The sequence below is a fragment of the Diachasma alloeum genome, unplaced genomic scaffold (assembly GCF_001412515.2).
Source record: "Diachasma alloeum isolate Michigan unplaced genomic scaffold, Dall2.0 Dall_scaffold_00999, whole genome shotgun sequence".
Lineage (NCBI taxonomy): Eukaryota > Metazoa > Arthropoda > Insecta > Hymenoptera > Braconidae > Diachasma > Diachasma alloeum.
The window spans coordinates 11,528-33,330 of NW_021681114.1; the positions used below are offsets into that span (position 1 = coordinate 11,528).

The 21,803-nt window shown below is 34.4% G+C and overlaps 1 protein-coding gene across 1 annotated transcript; it reads left to right on the forward strand.

Annotated features, from left to right (window-relative positions):
- The first annotated feature begins 12,000 nt into the window (after positions 1 to 12,000).
- Positions 12,001 to 19,944, forward strand: LOC107045555. The gene is made up of 4 exons (XM_015267856.1): positions 12,001 to 12,022; positions 14,338 to 14,930; positions 15,873 to 16,588; positions 17,786 to 19,944. The coding sequence occupies exons 1-4, from the start codon at positions 12,001 to 12,003 to the stop codon at positions 17,850 to 17,852; spliced, it is 1,398 nt and encodes a 465-aa protein (XP_015123342.1). The 3' UTR covers positions 17,853 to 19,944.
- The last annotated feature ends 1,859 nt before the right edge of the window (positions 19,945 to 21,803 follow it).

Here is a 21,803-nt window from a genome sequence, read left to right on the forward strand (position 1 = left end):
GAGATTAAGGGATGAAAGAGGGTTAATTGATGGGGAATTTAATTCTCCGTCGAACTGTCCTTGTTTCATCTCTTAATCTCAATTAGGAAGGGTGAGTTGAATTTTTAATTACCGGGAGTCACTGTGCGCCGCAAAACAATTATTTTTCTTACTGGCCCCTGACTTTCATGGCAGTTTTTAATTTTTTGTTACAAAGATTAAGGGATGAAAGAGGGTTAATTAATGAAAAATTTAATTCTGCGTCGAACCGCTCTTTTTTCATGCCTTAATCTCAATTAGGAGGGGAGAAGTGAATTTTTAATTAGCGGGCGTCACTGTGCGCCGCAAAACAATTATTTTTCTTACTGCGCTGTTATTTCCATGACAGTTTCTTCCATTTTTCACAGAGATTAAGGGATGAAAGAGGGTCAGTTGGTGGGGAATTTAATTCTCCATCGAACTGCTTTTTTTTCATCCCTTAATCTCAATTAGGAAGGGAGAGGTGAATTTTTAATTACCGGGAGTCACTGTGCGCCGCAAAACAATTATTTTTCTTACTGCGCTGTTATTTCCATGACAGTTTCTTCCATTTTTCACAGAGATTAAGGGATGAAAGAGGGTCAGTTGGTGGGGAATTTAATTCTCCGTCGAACTACTCTTTTTTCATCCCTTAATCTCAATTAGGAGGGGAGAAGTGAATTTTTAATTCGCGAGCGAATGGTGAAAAGTCACTGTGCGCCGAGAACAAAATTATTTTTCTCACTGGCCCATGACTTTCTCGTAGTTTGTATTTTTCTGTTACAGAGATTAAGGGATGCAACGGGGATCGATTGATGGGGAATTTAATTCTCCATCACACCCTCTGTGTTTCATTCCTTAATATTAATTAGCCAGCAAATGAATCACCTGAAAAACATTAAGAACATGCTGAGGAGGAGGAGGACACAGATTCCACTCCGAAACTATCCCTGTGACAGCGGGACTGCTACTCAGGGGGGTCAAGCTCAGATGGTGAATAGTAGATCGTATTTCGCAAGAATCGACCACTTGGTGCGCTGTTATCAGCGGAATTGATGGTGGAGGGGGTTAGAAGACAAGGGTGGTTAGCTTGAATTCATCTCAAGATTGAAACTTATATGAATAAATGGATATTCAATAACAACTAATAATGAGATAAACTGAACGAAATGGAGGAAATGAATGAAAATTAGTATATGAAGGAAAGTTGTCAACAAAAAGTGCGATGAATTTAGTAAAAAATGCAATGTTGTCGTGAAATCTTTATTTGAAATTATATAGTATTTAGTTTTTACTTACCGATTTTTTTACTTCAGAGTTCGCTTAAAAACTATACACCACGATCAATCTAAATTAGATTACATCACGCTATAAACTTTTCTCCACGTATTTCTATTGTAATTCAATTAAAAGTTCTATTAGTCTTTAGTGAATTGTCGTACAAATTTCGGGTGTCTTTTTTACAACATAATCAAAAGAAACTGTATGTAAAAAATAGAAAAAATTTTGGTCTCTACAGACTTTTCATACTGAAATATTCGGTATAGGAATTTCTAGTTGCGATTCTCATGAAGTTCTATCCATATTTTTTCTTCTTTCTAATAAAAAGAAATAAGTGAAAAACATCATCAATTTCAGTAATGAATTATGATTTACGTGGGCAACAATGAATAATGGACTATATGATAACATCAACATGGATTAAATTATTGAACATTAGTAAAACAACATACATTAAATTATGAGAAGAAAGAAAGACCCAGAAAATCAGGGATTTCGGAAAAGGAAAAAGTGAGGACGAAGGGCAGACATGTTTTTGACTTACACTGTTAAAAATTTCTTGGAAATTCAGGGATGACTCCACTTGAATTTTCAGTGAATTCCAATTTTCAATTTCAAATTTTGAAAGTTGGAATTTTCGCTTTAAATTATCAAATTATTAGCAGAGCAAACCAAATGGTTTAAAATGCTTAAATAAATTAAAAAAAAAAAATTATCAAATTATCATTGAAAGTCAAGTGAAATCTTGAAGCTTCGGCAGACGTCTTGAATTTATAAACTCGTTGCGAAAATTGAACATGGTTTTCATTTAATTTTTCTTGCACTTGATAACTCAAGCAAAATATTAATTGAATTTCCAGAATTTTTGGTAATTTTCACGATAAAATGGCACCTAAAATTATAATTTCGTTGAATATTCCAGATTTAGAATGAATTTTTAGTAACAAAAAAACTTGAATTTTAATATGAAAGAGTAATTGTAAGAAATTACAAAACTGTTTTTTTTTTAATTTTAGGGATGATTTTCTAACAATGTGGATTCTGGTTGTTTCATTTAAATTATAAATGAAGATGTTATTCAGTAGATGTTGAATAACATCGATGAAAATCCAAAAATTAAGCATTCATTCGGCAAACACATATGAAAAAAGCTTATAGAAAACTACGACTGATTCGTGAAAACCTTCTATTGACATTTTATTGAACTTCTTATAAGTTTGTGACCGTTTCTATTGACATTTTCAATAGAAAATAGTGCGTAAGAAATTCAATAGAAACTGATTCTTCTATAAAACTTTTTCTATTTAAGGGCCGTCCTGCTAATGAGTCACGTGACCAAATTGATTTAGCAAATTACAGCCAAAATAATTTTTTGATTTTGATGAAACTTAATTTCCGATACGCAGTTATGATTCTCGCGTGTCGGAAATTAGGTTTCATTAAAATCAAAAAATTGTTTTGGCTGTAATTTGAAAAATCAATTTGGTCACGTGACCCCTCAGCAGGGCGGCCCTTAAACATTTTCTATGGACTTTCCTTGACTCAAATTTTCCAACTTGTTTTTTCTATTTTTCCAATGACAAGCAAAGAGGCATGGAATGAAAAAACACGAAAAATTTGAGTTGAAGAAATTCTATAGAAAATATCTCAATACAAAAAGTTTCGTAGAAAAACCGACTTCTATTAAACTTTCTATAAACAATTTTCTGTTACAAATGTGTTTGAGTCAGCCAAAAACTCATAGGAAGTTCAATAAAATTGTTCAACGAATTCGTTGGATTTTTTTTTAAATTTTTCATACGTAAAATGCTGTAACATTTTTAACTCTCTATTAGTATTCTATTCTATCTAACTTAATCAGTCTCACTTCCATCATTCGTCTTCCTTTTTTTTGCGATTGGTTCCTGTGAATGTTCATTTTCTTCGTCTTCAGTCTCTGCCACTTCTTTCTCATCTTTAAAATACGGCTGTGAAGATGATGTAGCAATTTCGACCTTTCTTTTTCTTTTTTCCTCTCTCTTCTGTTCTTGTTCCCTTCTCGTAGCTTCTCTTTCTCTGTCTCTCCTCTCCATCTCTTCCCACCACGATACTGGCATTCCTTCTTGATTCTCTGGGTAGAGATCCTCCGGCCATGAGGCTGAATTCTTTCCAGCAATTCCTTCATCAAAATCATCTTCTTCAGCTCCTTCATCTTCTTCTTCTTCAGCCTCACCTTCTTCGTCTTCAGCCTCTGTCACTTCTTTCCCCTCTTCAAAATACGGCTGTGGAGATGATGTAGCCACGTCAATTTCCACCTTCCTCATTCCATTTTCTTTTCTTTTTCTTTCTTCTTCCTCTCTCCTCCTTTCTTCTTCCCTCCTCATAGCTTCTCTTGCTTTGTCTCTCCTCTCCAAATCTTCCCACCACGATACTGGCATTCCTTCTTAATTCTCTGGGTAGAGATCCTCCGGCCATGAGAATGAATCTCCAGCTGCATCATCTCCACATCTGGCTTTTTCCTTTACCTCCTCCTCCTCCCATGCTTGAGGAATATTGATGTTTGGTTGATGGGTGCCGAAACAATACTCGCTCTCATCAGACGAACTTGTAGGTGAACTCATTTTTCACTTGAAGTCTAAAATGAAAAGAATGAAAGTGATGCATAGAAAAAACCAATATGGTCGGATTTTTGCGTGAAATTTATTTTAATGGCAAATTTTTTATGAGCAATTTCACGTCAAATCCGAAGCCCCAATAATTCGATATCAGAGGTTTTCTTGCTGATTTTTTTCTGAAAAGATGTTTTTTTTCACACTTTGCCCATTCAAAAAATTCATATCTCCCGAACGACTGCGAAGGACTGACTTTTATCGGCGCCAAAATGTTCGTCATTTTATTGATAATTTTCGGTTCAAATTTCACTTGAAAAAAAAATATGTTTTTAAAAAAATTGCATTAAAAAAAACATTTTACCTCATAACTATCGTAATTTTGAAGCGAATTAAAAAAAATCACATTTCATTTTGAAGGATGTTTTATGTTCTCTAAGTATGCCGAAAAGAAATTTGATTGCCCTTATGAGCCTTGGAATATTGATAAAAATTTGCAAAAAGAAATTATCACAAAAAAACACTCAATTTTCAAAAAATCATTAGTGCTGGAATTATTAATAATTTTGACTTATTTGTTTTGTTTTGAAAATGTTCGTCTGATGCCTATCTTTCCCAAAAAAAATCAGCAAGGCAATCCTTGACGTCGAATTTTTGGGACTTCGGAATTGGCGTGATATTGCTCTTATTAAAATTACTTTTTTGAATTTTTCATCATTTTTTTTCAATAAAAATTAAGGTTTCCAAAAACACGATTCTTCGAATTTATTCACTGGATTTTTATGGATTCCGAAAAAATAAAAGGAGAAGACATTACTTTTTGTTTTGAGTAGAATTGGCGAAAGAAATAACTAATTGAGAATAATTCGATATGATGCGCTGCTGTTTCATTATTGATTTTTATTGTTAATGACAATTATCTGAACTATTGGCATTCTTACCTGCGGCAGAAAGGAGTTTCCAGTTGAAAAGTTGATTATAAGTGAATTATTAAGTGCTAAGAGATTCCGGAGAAAAGGCAAAATATGCCAAAATCGTCAGGGTTACTCGAGATTAGAAAAAACAAAAACCAACCGGCATGCCGCTACTGCCCCCTCCTCCACCAGGATGGCACGAGGAGACACGAAAGCCCACGGAGATGATGTGCATAGCGTCGCTCATGCATGCACCAGATAATTCAAAAACAAATTAACGGATAATTAATTAATTCGTATGGAACAAAACAGAGAAAATTGAAATTAAACAAAACTACATTGAATGAAAATGAATGAATAATTGTTGGTTATCAGATTGGATTTTTTTCGAAGTATGTCAAAAATTTACAATTAATAAATCAAACGATAACAAATGATAAATGATAAATAAATAAACGATAACAAATAATAAATGATAGATAAATAAACGATAACAAATGATTAAATCACATGAGATCACTTGGTTCATCACAGCTTCAATTCCCTTCCCGCCCTCTTAGAACCTCTGTTATTGTTGTGGATCTTATGAGCTTGCAACATTAAAGTGTCTTGTTCACCTAATGGTATACATTCTTTACCTGATAATATCCTATTAATCTGTTTGATGTACTGCACAGTGGTGTCCCTGATAAGATTTTGAATTACAATGTTGATGAGCTCAGTCCGATGCTCACAAACGATGAAATCATAATTAACAGATTCTAATTGGCCTAAAATTTTGGAAGTGATTTCAACAGTGAATTTATTTAAATGAATGTATTGAGAGATGTAGCTAGGGATGATTTTTAAGAGAGTATCAGTGAGTTTGTGAAAGTCTTGAGTAATGCCAGGGGTAGAATTCTCAACTTGACTAAGGATAAATTGTTGACAACATGGATGGCCTAATTTTACAATTTTCATAGCGAAATCCTGAGTGTTAATTCCAAAATACTTTGTTCCCACCTTGATTATGTACGGAAATTTTGCAATATTAAAAGGGATACTTGTGTCACTTGCAAGATTGTTTTTATCACAATTCAAAAGAAATTCAAAATCTACGATATAATTTGGAGTCTCATCTACTTCACAATTGAATTTAGACGTGTGTTGGGTGCAGTTTTGTAATAACAGACTTTTATAGTGGCCAATGAACGTAGTTGGTGTAGGCTTATTATTGCGGAAACCTATTTGTTTTATTTGCCCAAAGAAATTTTCAAGAGCGTCTTGATTGAAAGCTCGCAGGAGAAAATAATCGTAGCCTAAGTCTCTCAAAATTTTCTTCAAGTGCTTCAAACCTTCAATTGTAATAATCCAATTGACTAGACATATGGGTTTCTTTCGATCCCCTGACTTCCTTGGAATAAACTCAATCGATCTCAGAAATCTTATGAATCTATTCCATTCTTCATCAGTTGATGCTATTGAAATTGCCCAATTAGCTGACTTTACCCCATTCACCGAGTCAAACAAATCATTTACGAATGAAAGGAAATGGGCAGTATCAGTTGCTTCAAGGGGGAGTGTGGCACCATTGGTCAAATGTTTAGTCTCCATATGAGCCATGAGGAACATATTAGATGACACATTGTTACTAAACACTTGCGTACTGAGATCAACTTTCATTTTTTTCATTTTCTCTATATAAACATGCTCGTCACTTAATTTAGGCATTTTCTTGTGTATACCGCGACTTTTATCGATTTCATAAGCTGCTATGATATGTTCCCATTTAGCTATTTTTTTCTCTACTTGATTTTTGCTGTTAATTATTTCAAAGAATACGTCTTTTGTTAGAAAATTATTGCGTAAACATTTGATGAGATGAGGTGAGTCAAATAAAGGAACGATAATTTGCTCATCTATCACAATGATGGGGTCGGTCGTTTGAAATTTATGTTTTAATTTTGTGGTTTGACTTTTTTCTTGGAGAATGGAGATGGCCTTGACATTTGTGGATCCCTGATCGCATACAGAAGCTATTATATTAAGGTTGGCTTTTGTGGCTTCTCGTACAATAGCTACATATGTCTGAACAATCTCATCAGCTTCAGCAGTAGCACTGCTAAACGAATAAGAAACTGGTTGTTTCCATTCCCCCGTGACGCTTTTGAGAATCCAGACTTGCGTATGACCGGCAATTACCGGTTTTCGTTGATATCCGTTGTCAACAAATCCCGTAATGTTATCATTTCCCGAATTATATTCTAAAAATGCCTCCAGCGAAGTCTCATCCATCATCATGACACAATCACGCGATCCACTCTTCAGAGATCCTATTGAGTGGGAGAATGCTTGGAAAACGAATGGATGCACGCCAGGTTCTAAGGGAATCTTGCGTATCACTTGGCGTAGAATTTCCACACTTGGAAGGCAGAACACATTTTGCAGAAATTCGTAGGTTTTCGGGCTTCTTTTCCATATGGATAATGCAAAAATTTTATCGGCTCTACTATAATTTCTCGCATACTTATTCCGAGAGACATTCCTCAAATTACTGAGGATAAAATTTCGAGCAACGTCTGATAATTCTCCAATTTTTCCTTCCAACTCTACATCTAGAGACGACTTGAATTTCGAGAGTTGGCTTATCAAAGATGCATTCAGTTTCTTTTGATAAGCCAACGCTCTCTTCAGTGAGGTAACTTGGGCAAAGACCGATCGTTCAGACTCCGTCAAATCCTTCATTCTAGTGCGACCGAGAACACGAAGTGGTTCTGAAAATTATCAAGAAGTAATTTCAAGTATGGTACGAAAATCGACAGGAAAGTACTAATTCAGAGCTGCGCACGAGAGCGAGACGAGGCCGCTGGAAAAAAAGAGACCTGCGAAAATTAATACAAACCCGAAAAAAAACGAGGCGAAACTGGACTTTTTCGTTTTCTCCCGAGACCGAGACGAGACTTCGCGAACTGTTATATGATTATATATCACTGAAAAGAATTATTATTTTTAAAATAATTCTTGCACTGAATATTTTGACTCATTATTGGTATTCTCATTATTATCGACATTTTCATTATTATTGCATTTATATTTATAATAAATGTATATCGCCACCGTCCTTCTTACGGCAAACAATTTAAAAAACTATTATATGATTATATATCACTGAAAAGAATTATTATTAAATCTCGTCTCGCCTTGTCTTGTGCGCAGTTCTATACAAATTGTATAGATTGGCTAAATCATTGAACCATTCCCAAGCCAATAATAAGAATGAAATTATTCGAGTTCAAATGACAAAAAAGGATTTGATGATGAAAAAAGTGAGAATCCCATGAGAAATGAATAGCAATTGCACGGAAAGACACCCAGTTTGATTGCAGCAAGAAAAAATTCAGGAATTTCACATGTTTTTAAAGAGAAAAATGAGAATTTTCCAAATTATTCTGAATTTTAATTTAGCTATGATTGTTGAGTTGCGACACTCTAAGAAGTCCGATCTTAAAATCAGACCGAAATGTCCGAATTCGTAAGATCGGTCTCTATTTTAAGATCGAAATGTCCTAATTTTTACAACCGCAGTCTGAATTTAAGATCGGCCTTTTTAGAGTGAAATCCATTTCAATTGATTGAAAATTAATGAAGTGGAATTTCAATTCCAATCAATTGAAAATGTAAGAAAATATATACCATGAGTTACTCATATGTTAATTTCTGATATCCGATGATTTTTTTACTGAATAATTAAACCGAAACTGAGAGTTTTCATTCATTTATCCCTCAAATTGTGAAAGTTCAATGATAAAATTCACCGAATTTTCGAAGAGAATGTCACTTGATAATAATTTTTATTGAACAAATTGGCCGAGACTTTTACGATACATTAAAAAAACTGGAATTCCCTCAATTTTTCGAACAAATCTATCAATATTAATTGCATTCAATCCAGGTTTTTGCCTTTCTTACGTTGTAATGACGTCACTAATATACCTACTATTTATTGATAAGCACCAATAAACTGGGACATGAAAGCATACAAGTCCCACAAGTCCCATAGCATTCAATACATACAGTGTTATTGTTTCTCATGCTTATTAGATTACTTCAACCGTTACGTAAATTTGAAATATCCTTACCATTACTTCGTCAATTACAAGAACTAAGATAACGCATAATTACCGTAACTGCACAGGCAGTTTTGTCAAATTAGTATTTGCAATTGCCTCACCAGTCTATTAATTTTTGGACTCAATTATATCTGCTTTTTAATGTTTTAAGTACCTCTATTCCCTATACTAAAATGTAAAGAATTGAGTAAACATTTGCTTTTTCTTAATTAAAAAATTCTTCAACCTAGAAAATAACTTACCGAAACTCTCATACTATATTTGCAAAAAGCAAAATATCCTTCATCACCTAAAATTTTGATAAAGAATCGGAAGGAAGGGGAATGAGAATGGGAATATTACCTCCAGGAAAAAAAATCACTTTTATCATTTAAACTAAGAGTACATCTCAGGATTTTTATTTAATTTTATCTATTAATTATAGAATGGAAGAATTCCGCCTGAAGTAGACCCAGTCAATATTCATGTCATAAACAAAATTCAATGTGATATACGCAGGTACACCAAATTCACGCGAAAAAATTTTGTTTCCTGTGCTCGATATGGTCAATCGCACAGGGCCTCTTCCATTTCTCATAAAATAGTGTAAAGCAGACCGAATTTTTATCGTCGGCTCCTCCATAATACATTTGTTTTTCTCTGCAGAAGCTTTCATATGAAGCATCTGAGAATTTATGATTTTTTCAATATAGAGGCCATGAGCATTGATTTTACCTCTTCCCTTGCGTAATATGCCACGTTTTCTAATTTTTCGGTTTTTTTTATCACGTCTACCCCTGCTTGGTCCAGAGAGTCCTTGCTCTTCTATGGATTTCCTCTTGACAGCAGCTATAAAGTAAAAGTATAACCATACAACAAATCATTTCTTGAGATGAAGAAACATGAATAAAAAATACCTGATGGATGTGCATTTCCTTCATTATGTTGAGGCTTTCCGAAATCATCCCCACACAATTTTTGCTTCCATTGGTTGGGGATTCATTCGGAATTTGCAGCTTCTTTGAAAACACATCTGCATCAAGTGCTTCCTGGGATTTTATGTCTTTTTCGGAAGCTAAAGAAATTAACAGTTGTTGATAAGGGGAGATCGCGATAACTGGCACACCAAGTTTTTCATAATTGTACTGATGATAATGTATCCCAATCTTTTGCGATCATGGTAGCTAACACATACCTTCCGCAGATGTGGGCCAGTCTTTCGGATCAAAGTTGATAATTTGTTCAGTGGGGGGAGATTTTTCTTCAAAAAAGAGACTAGATACATCGATACTTTCTGCGAATGAAATTATAACAGTCATGATATATTATTCACAAAAAAAATACTTCAACATTTTCGACAAAATCGACGGCGCATACCTGGCAAATACCTTGTTGGAATAGCACTAGTACTCAATTTCTTGGGGAGGAAATATTTGTCTTCGAAATGAACTTGACAAATTGTTCTTCTTCCTATCTCATCAATTCCAAGTTTTAATAAATCCTCGTTCCCTGCCAAAGACAACCAAATGCGCAAACGTTTGTCATCCTTATTTGGAAATCGAAAAAAACGTATTGCATTTGCTGTGCATCCAGGTATGACACACACGCGCATGATTGTCCTACACTAAAAAGACAAAAAATTATAACATTGAAGTCTAATTGAAACGAAAAATTTATATGTTGAATTATCAAGAAAGCTAATCTGCTAAATTCTGAATGAGCTCGTCTAATTAACTAGTTTATGACAAGCAGTGCAGACTTATTATTATTGCTTCTTCTGAAGTAAATTCATTGCCTTGTCTGACTATTTTTTAATTATGCAGCTCACATACCGTGTTTCAGTGGTTCAGCAAATATTAATAATGCTCTTTCGACTTGCATCATCCAATTTACAACACACAATTGATTAATTAATTGTAATTCTTTGCGGAATATATATACGGGCTGTTTGGTTAGATTTCAAATTTGAATATCTTCATAACAAACATGGAGGGCCTCTGCTAATCCCCACCATTCATCTACAGCGCTCCAAGTGGTCGATTCTGGCGAAATCGTATCCACGAGAATAACACGAGAGCTTGACCCCCCTGTGCGATACTGATTGGAGAATAATATTTCTNCTGCTACTGCCGAGTTACCCGCACCGGCAGTTCGCTCAGCCGTCATATTCGACCGTGGCGGCATCCCTCCGTTGGGGTCGAACTACTTTTGGCTTGGGGTCAGTCAAACCCCGAGATCTGAGTCTCTACTTTAAGTCAATCCTCTTTGGTAGACTCCGTGTCTCTAGATGAGCGCTTCAGTCGGCCAGTCGAGGCATGAGTACTTGTTTCCTCCGTTGGCGCTTGTGCACTTCAGTCGTGGCAGGCGTCGGCATTACCGACTGTGAAGCCGCCACAAGGGTTTAAAAATGCCTTAAATAAAAAAATATAAAAAAATTGATTTCTATTGAACTTTCTACTAGTTTTTGGCCGATTCTATTAAAATGTTGAGTAGAAAATATTCTATAGAAGAAGTCACAAGAATTCGATTTTTCTATACAACTTACCCTTTCGAGATTTTCAATAGAATTTGCTCGGCTCAAATTTTCTAGGTTTTTTTTGTTTGATTTTCTTGATGAAAATAAAAGAAAAATAGAATGAAAAAAAATAATAAAACTTGAGGCAAAGAAGTTCTATAGAAAAGTCGAATTCTATACTTTTTCTATTGAATATTTTCTATTGAACATGTCAATACAATCGGTCAAAAACTAATAGAGAATTCAATAGAAATCCAATAAAATTTTCTAACGAATCTGCCAAATTTTTTATTCAAATTTTTTGTGCGTGTAGTTGAATCCAGAAAATTCCATTGTAGATATTTTCCATAATGTTTATTTTCGTCAATCGTAAGTGAAGAAAATGAACTTGAAACATCCACATTCTTGTTAGAAATTTAAAATAATGTAAACTTAATTCACATTTTGGAGATTAAAATTTGAATTTAATTTTAATCTCTGGTTTGTGCTCCATCGGCAGTCTAGTATCATTGAAGAAAATGAACGTTTCACAATTCGGGAGAAGATTAAATTCTAAAAAAAAACCCGAAAAAAATCAACATTCAAATTAGTAATTTTTTTTTTTTACTAAGTGCGAAATGACCATTACAATCCGAAATGGTTTGTTATGGAAAGGGAAATAATTTCGAATGTACAGAATTGCCACTGACCCAAACAACCTAATCAAACAAGAGACTGTTGTCTCTTGATCATGATTGATTCGTTGGTTGGTGATTAACTTCTTACATTCACCTAAATTAGAATTCATTTTTAAAAAATTAAAATTTTTTTTTTTCATTACACTCAACGACTCAACTGGAATCCATTCAAACTATTCTATTCATACATTGAAACATGAAATATTGATCATAATACAAAGCACAAATTTTTACACAATTTATTTTACAAATATTAAGGAAATCAATGGATTTACTGCTTTACTTAATTTTAGAATTTCGTTATTGTTTTGTCTATTCACTTTGTGGATAGACAAAACTTTCTTTATGATTGGAAAAACGCAATATAATTTCGGACGGCCACAAGAAAAGAGCCCACACTGTCGCATATAATTCCCAAGATATTCCCATTTGTGGACGTCCACATGAAAAGGGACCACTTTGTCGATTCTAGTTTCCGAGATATTCACGTTTTTGTCTCAGCAACTCCCATTTACACTCATGTTAAAGTGTTTTTTTCATCTGCTCCGGCGACGGCATTTTTCACCCTATGAGGATAATTTTGGGCTTAAAATGTGCGGAATGTTATAAATATTATCAGAGTATACATAACTCCATATCGACAAAGTGGTCCCTTTTCATGCGGACGTCCACATTTTTCGATTTAGAAAACCCAATCGAAATCAAATAAATGTTAAATTATTATGCTGATCTTTCCAAACGACGACCTTTTTGCAACTATAATATGGTCATTTTGAGCTTATAATATCTTGGACTGCATCTGAAAAAATTATCGGAGTACACATAACTACACAAGATGATATACTTCAATTATCTCCGAGTGGAAATATCTTATGCTAAAATATCGTGCAATCTTTTTTGTGCATGAAGTGAATTTCCCACAACGATAGCTTATCGTTTGATCATTAAATTTGTGAGAAACTGACTGAATGAGATTATTCAATACTAGCGAACTGGATTCATTTATGCTATTGTATTTTATTTTATTTTCCTTCCATTTCCGTCTTCACAATTAGATTAATTTAATTTTATCCATTCGTATATATATGCACAGCGTACATATGCGCCTCCATATACACTACATGTGGCTATCCTACTCGCCTTTTCTCTGAGAGGCTACTGCGTCAAATCGGAGGCGACTAGGTACCTCTGGGTTTAACCCAACTTTTTGAAATGGGCGATTCCACAATTCTGGAGTTCAGGACGCCACGCACACCACACACATTTCGCGATGTTAAAACCCAGAGGGATTTAACCCGGAAGGAGTGTGTTTTTCGAGCGGGGGACCGAAAAATTTTCAAAAATCGGAGGCGACTACGTCTGTTTGATGTAGCGGAGGCCAGTTGTAATTGCTCCTTAATTCACAAGTTACAACACCAAATGAAGAGGAATTATGTTAAAGATTGATAAAAACTGTTTTTTTTGTCATCAAAACAAACACAAAAAAAAAGTCATTCAAATTCTCATTCGAGTAATAGAAAAATCTCTCCATCCCAAGTAGCAAACTTTGCGAAAGATATCTGAAAGTATACCAAAAAGGCAGACTAATGTCCGTCCAAAAGGTATCTTACAGTCATACGATAACTTTTAGTTAACTTCTAGGTAGCTTCTAGACACAAGTTACCTTTTTGGACAGACATTAGACAGCCTTTTTGGTATACTTGCAAATACCCTCCAGAACTGTGCTGCTTGGGATGTATTCCTGAAAAGTAAATGAGAAAAGAATCAGAAAGGGATAACCGGCTAGAAATAGTATATTTCATTACGAGTACGGTAAAGAGTTTTTTGGCTCGTGAGAGGTTTATAGCACGAGCCGAAGGCGAGTGATATAATCCCACGAGCCAAAAAACACTTTTCCCACGAGTATCAAACGATATTTTTCATCACAATGTGTGGAAAAGGGACGTCTTAGGCACTCGAAGCGTGCCTAAAAAATTACTTTTTCGCACAGCGTGATGAAAATGGATTTTTTTCTTCTTTAAAAGAAAGTGGGTGGGAAGAACCAAAAAATAATAATTTCAATGTCTCCGGAAAGTGTTAAAATCGATATATTTTTTCGAATAATGGAAGAATACCCATCACTTCAATTTTTATTCTTGTCTTTTGATAGAATGAGTAGAATAAATGGCAGAAATTGAGAATTGGAGACTAAAAGTTTTATCTGATTATTATTATGTAATAATAATTCTCTCACAATTCTCCAAATAACCTTGAAATGATTATCTATCAATTAATCAGTTTGCGTAGCAGGAAGACAGAGTCGTCAGTTGGGTGATGAGACCCGTTCCTTGGGTAGTATGGGTTACTTGGAGCGTGGAGGACTTCCTCATGGTATGCAAATGGATGACTTGGCCTGCGGAGGAGGCTACCCCCTGTGGAAGCCACCAGGAAACTATTTCCCTCGTGGAGAGGCCCCACCACCCTACGAGGAGGCAGTAGCCGCAGCGAGAGCCGAGCAGGCTCTCTTATCAATGACTCCACATGCACTATCACCTCTAAATCTTCCCAACACGTACCTGACGACGCACAATAATCACTCCAGTGTCACATTATTAGCTGGAAATCCCAATTTATCAGCAAATTCACCGACTCCATCCAACCATGGGGCGAGTCCATCATCATCAGTGTCAGGGAGTCGTCCTCTGAGTGCAGTGAACCCTCATTGTCATCAGCAGGGCCAAAGCGAGGCTATGTCTCCAGGGTTTTACAATAATTCGTCGACTACTAGTTTCAGCATGGGCAATAGTACCTATGAAAATTTACCGACACCTATAACGTTGACTAATATGAGCAATATGACAGAAATTGGTTCACAACACTCGACCAACAGTGTAAGTCTTATCTGGATTTTAGCAACTGAAATTTATAAATAACGGTAATGTGGAACCGCAGAGGGAGGATAAATTTGAAATTCAGTGAAAGATGGATAATTTGACTAGGAATCTTGTTATTGACTGGTAAAAAAAAGTCTTGATAATTCCTTCTAATTCCTCCTAGCTTCCATCAGTCTCAAGAAGGGATGCAAAATGACCATTTCTGGCTTGACGCACACCTCGTGATGCCAACTGACCGATCAACTTACCCATTGTCAGTCATTTTTTCTCATTGTCATTTATGCGGAAAAGTGATCTATCTAGATGTAATCCGACTGTAATTGTTATGCTCGGTCTTTTTTTTTTTCATTTTTTTCATGAATTTTTTTAGAGATTGGAATAAAATTATGAATAACGCCGAAACGGAAATCGAAAATTTTGTGAATATTATCTTAGTATGGAATTGCAAAAAATCAGAAAAGTTTCGTAACACTTTTCTTATTTATTTTTATCTAGAATCTATAAAGCTCAATCATAGAAAAACGATCGTATAAAATTTTTCATTGGATCAATGAGGTCGTAAATCTTTTCATTTGAGAACTAATTAAAGAACTCTCTCAAACATATACACGGAGAGAAATGTTCAGTACAAATTATGGGACTCTCAATTCATTCACCGATTACGGAATCGACTCAGAAAATTTAAGTGACGGTATCGTAATTTTCTTTAGTAATTTTTGTGACGCGAAATTCCGTCACTTTTTTTCTGACCGAAAATGGTCAGTAATTAGCCTTCTGTCAGTGCCGTGTAATTTTCGTGTAAAATGATGGTAAATTGACCGGTCAGCTCTGTCCGTTACATCCCTAGTCTCAAGATAACTAACGAACTACTATTTTCAGCTTATTCACGTTGCACTATTTATATATCATGAATTCCATTGAAATGAATTATTTCTTCAGGTACAGACACAATCTTCATCAATGAATCACCAGAACTTCTCAAAAACTTATCACACGACTTTCCCACGTCAGGGCTCAGCATTCACAATCTCGGCCACCTTACCAAGTGCCAGTGTCTCGACACATCGCACAATCCCAAGAACTCTCGCCACGAGCAGCAACTTAAGGCTAAGACGTGATTTTTTGGCGAATAAACCAGTCGCCCCACTATTCGGAGAACTCCCAATGGATTTTCCCTCGGAAAGACAGCCAAGATCGGCCCCTCCCACAATACCTAGCACAGACAGTGCAACGCAGGCAGATTTCTATACAGATTCTTTCAGAGAGAGTACTACAACTCATTCAAATGAATCTCAAACAGATGGATCTCCTTTCGAGGGCATCACGGCCGTCGGTAATTGTGATAAAAAGCCACCGCCTTTACTGGCATCTAACGAAGCTAACCAGGATGGTAGCTTCGAGTCTTTCACGTGCAACTGTAGTATGCAGGCATTGCCAACACTGCATGATGACACTGATGATTACAGAAGTGAGTGTGAAAATTGTAAAAGTGCCACAGGGTCTAGGTACTATTTGGATAATGAGGATGAACTTGTTACTTCACCTCATGAAACTATGACACTACACAGGAGACCTGAAGATACTGCCGCTAGTGTTACTCCACAATATTACAGGACTTCATTGACACTGCCAACTAATACACGTCAGCGTACAAGGTAAATTAAACAACAATTCCGAATAGTCAGGTTGGATTTATCGATTCTTTTACAGATAAATCTATATGAGGTATTCCATGCCCAATGAATCAACGGCTGACGCTCACCCTTTCCGAAAGTGATCTCGATTTTTTCTGCGATTGGAGGGCTATAAAAACTATCGCTCAATTGTTTTCAGATTTTTTCAACAGCCCATTTCGGAGATATGATTTTTTCTTTCTTTTTCGTTTTTTTTTTCAATAACTCCGGTTTTATTTCGCCGATTTTAATTTATGACGGCTCAAAATTTTCCCCTTGCTACTATTTATAAGAAAGTGCTCATAATACCGAATTTTCGGAAAAAAAGTTGAAAAACTTGAATTTCCAATATTATCTCACGTTTTATTTTTCGCATCTTTTTTCAGTAACTGTTATAATCAAAATGAGTATTTTAAGCTATCATACAAGTTGGATTTTGTTCTGAACTTATTTTATTTTTAATTTTTTCTTCTCGAAATTACGCGAATTTGGTCAAAACACCCCAAAACAACTTCGATTATGTATGAAGAAAATATGTAACATATAAGTATATATTTAAATGCACTTCATACTGTTTATAATCAAAGTTAATCAACCCCATTTTGGGGTATTTTGACCAAATTCGTGGAATTTCGAGAAGAAAAAATTGGAAATCAAATAGACCTAGGACGAAACCCAACCTACATGACGGCTCAAAATACTTGTTTTAATTACAAAAGTTACTGAAAAAAAGACGAGAAAAATAAAACGTGAGATAATATTGAAAATTCAAGTTTTTCAACTTTTTTTTTTCAATCGGTATTATGAGCACCTGGAGGTTGAAAAAAAAATTACTCGAAATATTCTTATAGATGGTCGAAAATAAAAAATGTTGACGTGTCATAAATCAAAATCGGATGAATCGAACTGAAGTTATTAAACAAAACGAAAAAACTAAGAAAAAATCATATCTCCGAAATGGGCTGTTGAAAAAATCTGAAAAAAATTGAAAGATAGTTTTTCTAATCCCCCCATCGTAAAAAAATCGAGATCAGTTTCCAAGAGGGTGAGTCATGAGGGTCAGCTGTTGACTCATTTGACATATAATATGTCATATAAAGAAACATCGAAAGAGATTTGCTGAATGATTCCATTGACTACAAAGAAAAATTAATGCATAATTGCTCTTCTTTCTTCCAGGACCAGTGGGGGTCGAGGCAACTGGATCATGCCAGAAAGTTCAACGGAATCGTCCGACGACGATTGAACCCTTAAACAATCTTCCCCTCCTTCCACAAACTTTATTAAACTTCCAAAACTAAATAATAATAACAATAATAATAATAATAATAATAATAATAATAATAATAATGATAATAATAATAATAATAACATTCTATAGATATTCAATGGGAAGAATTCTAATCATCGGTGAATTTTCGTGACATCAGTTGCTTCATACGTGATAAATCATCATGAATTAGACTACGATAATATCATAAGGAGTGCCAACATTAAATGACTTGAGATGAAGAGCACAGTTATAATTGAAACGAATGTTGATAGTTGTTGATCTTCAAGTTTTCTCGATCATTATTTAATGATAATGATAATTAAATTCTGAGTGAAATGAAAGGAGGCGAGAACTCAAGGATGACGTATATGTTATTTTGTGAATATCTTGGGAGATAGCGATTCGTACTATTGAATTTTCCATAAAATTTTCCTAAACTCGCTCATTATCTACAAGATGCAATTATCAGTCAGAATCTACACAATGAAGGGCATTTTTTCATCAATTAGACGATTGTCTGGGAAGAGGAAAATTTTAAAAAGAAATATCGAGACCTTTCTCTGAACCCCGTCACTCTGGAGATATTCACAAAAAATGGACCAAAAATGTTCAAATTCATCACCTTTCATCACTTCACTTCTCAATTATTAGGACACTTTTCGGAGTGTAGATGGATTTAGTCGAGTAAATAATAATTTCAATCTCACGTCAAGTATGGGAGTTTATATAAAACCTGTGGTACCTGATTCGATCCTACTCATCTTTTCCGGTGGAATTGTTGATAGTGTTCTCTTTATCATCACATATATAATTGCTTAAATATGTGAGCGGAAAATACCCATCAGTCTGCTAAAAATGCCAATATCCATGAGAAGTTTCTCAGAATGTTCATTATCACTTAATTAGAGGGATACATTTAATCAAAGAAGAAGACAAACCAAAGAAAAATTCCAAGATTCCAAGGTTTTTAAACTTTTCGTTATATCTTTATTATTGAAGATAATTAGTTTTATTGAAGATGAAAATACTAGTTTTTACGCATTGACTTCTGAGAATAGGACGTTTAATCACTGGTGATATTCAATCAACTGAATTGTGCAAAAATCTGAGACACTAACGATCAAATATTGTCTCAGTACGAAATAACCGCGCACAATGAACAGTCAAAATCGATATCAGGAAGCCGGATGCGCATCATTACAATTCACTGGCTACTTTCTCCAGAATAAACATTTCTATTGATTTTAACATGAAACAATTGTTTCCTTAAGGATACAATGAATAATGAGTGTTCAGAGGCCAGTAATCAATTGGCATAATTACAAACATTTTATGACGGGGTGAAAAGCGGGAGAACAACATAAAAGGGAACGAGATTACTAAATTTTCAACCAATTTTTCCTATTTTTCATTCAACGAAATCACTTTCATTTTTATTGATAACAGAATGTTTTCTAGTTTAGTCATTTAGGTTTTCCCATGAACGATTCAGGTCTAGTACTGGAAATCTCAGTTAGAGTACCGACCGGTTAAAAAAAGTGACAGTAGATAGGCAATTCTACAAGAGTAAGAGGAAATATAACCCACGGTTACTTTAAATGAGACTCCTAATACTGGGCCTCAGTATGGAGGTGGCAAAATGGTTTAAATCAGACGTGACAATATCGTTAATTATTATGGCGAGTTAATGATCATGATGATGAATGAATAAGAATGCTTAACAGATCCGAAAATTTCTTTAATTAGGCGGTTAGAAAAAAATTTCCAGACCTTTTTTCTTGCAATATTTAATAAACTATAAGAAGCTCTGTAAGCACTTACTCTTCACAGAAATCACCCCACAGATCATGAAAATCGGGAAGAAATTTCTTGTACTAGAAATTTCCCGTGGTATTTTTTTCCAAAATCAATAATGACCAAAATAATTTCTCAATTATACAGATATTAAAACCATTTCACGACTTCTAAGCTCTGTCAATAGCAACAAATTAATCCGTATCCAATAGTTAAATGACCGTAAAACTATCAACACTCCTTGAATACATCTCCCCCCCCCCCTCCCACCAATGAATAAATTATTGTTGTAGCAATTCAGTCTAACAAGATCGTGATTATGAATTAATTAGCTAACCATCGTCACCAACGAAGTAAATAATCTCTCAAAATCAAGATGAATAATTAATTCTTAAGATGTCCTTTCCAACTATTACCAATTAACAGATGCACAATGCACATGTTCATTCAGCCAAGTAATTTATGCAGTATTACTAATTTATACAGGAAAACAATCATAGGAAATAGTTTTTTTGTGGTCTCAGTAATGAACAAACCGATTAATTTAAAAAATAGAATTTATCGCTCAAAGACAAGAAGTTATCTTCACTGTTAATTGTCGCACATTTTTCAATATTTTTTTAATTTTAACCAAAATGAAGAAAACAATTGAATGATTTCGTTTGCTCGTTTTACACATTGAAAGAAAATAAATGAAAAAATGACCACCGATAGTATAAACAACTAATGGGTATACATCATATAAAAATGCACGTTATTACAATCGAAGGTTCAAATAAAAGTTGTTAGTGATGATTTGCTAATTATTTCTTACAAATTATCTGACATGACATAAACAAAAATAAAAACAAATACCGTAATTATGTGTTCGGTGGAACTACACTCTGATATCTCAGAATTAGTTTCTACTAATCATTTTATAATTATTATAATTAAATATCTTAAAACGAGCGACAGATGATGAAAAATATGGTAACCATAGGCGTTAGGTAGACGATAAATATAAATTTTTTATATTCTATTTGTTTTTGAGTTGAACATATTTTTCATATTTTTTACTTGAATTCATTTGCTCACTTACTCTGAGCATCAGAGTAGAGCCATGCTAACGCTTATCCAGTTTTCTATTATGTGGTGAAGTGGTAACTAAATAAAAGCCAGGAATTCAATAGAGATTATCTCGCAAATATTTTGGAAACTCATAATTCAAGGAAGAATTCTTAGGAAATCACTCCTTCAGATGAAAACGCTCTCTCAGTCAAACAGATCCGCCAAAATAGTTTATGAGGAACAATTTACCATAACATTTTACGTTAATGGGGCTGATAATTATTTGATTTACATTCATCTAGCTAACAAATAACTTTGGCAAAAATGCCTCTTCGTTTCAAAGATATTCAGGAAATAATCCGCATAAAATTTTTAGCTTTATCTTCTACTATCACTTCACTGCTGTATTGATGTAAATCATGTTTAATAGAGTATAAATGGAATTTATTTGAATTTCCATTATATAGGAATCAAGTTATATTATTGTACTGCATTCTTTGATGGAAATGTGGAGATTGTTCCAATGCACTGTGCAATATAATGTCTACGAAATGGAATATGTGAAAATGTATGATTGAATGTCGAAAACTTGAACAAGATTATTGTTAAGAAAGGAGGGTATGATGCTGTTCAAAAGATTTTTTAATCGATTTAATTTCAGTGGTTGAGGACTAGGATCATTCGAGGCCAATAGTAATAAACCGTTCGTCTCTGGAACGAGTAGGCCAGAACAGACGGAAGCCGAATTTCTCATAAAAGTGATATTCCGCTACTTTCTTGAAAAAAAAATCACTAATGAGATAATTTCATGATCATGCAGATGAGATTTCAAGCTTTAAACGGCTTGATCTTTTTTCTACTGAAGCAATGTTTAACATTCGACTCTATTCCAGAATCGAAGAATGATTAAGTATGAATGTTTTTGAGTTTCCTTTCGAAATGAAAAAATTCGTTGATATTTTTAAAGGCGCATGCCAAATGTAAGTCTCTTGACAATTGAATTTAATTCACGGCATTGAGATTATTTTATGTCATTTTAATTCAATGATTTACCATTTAACTAATGAAATCAGAAGCTAC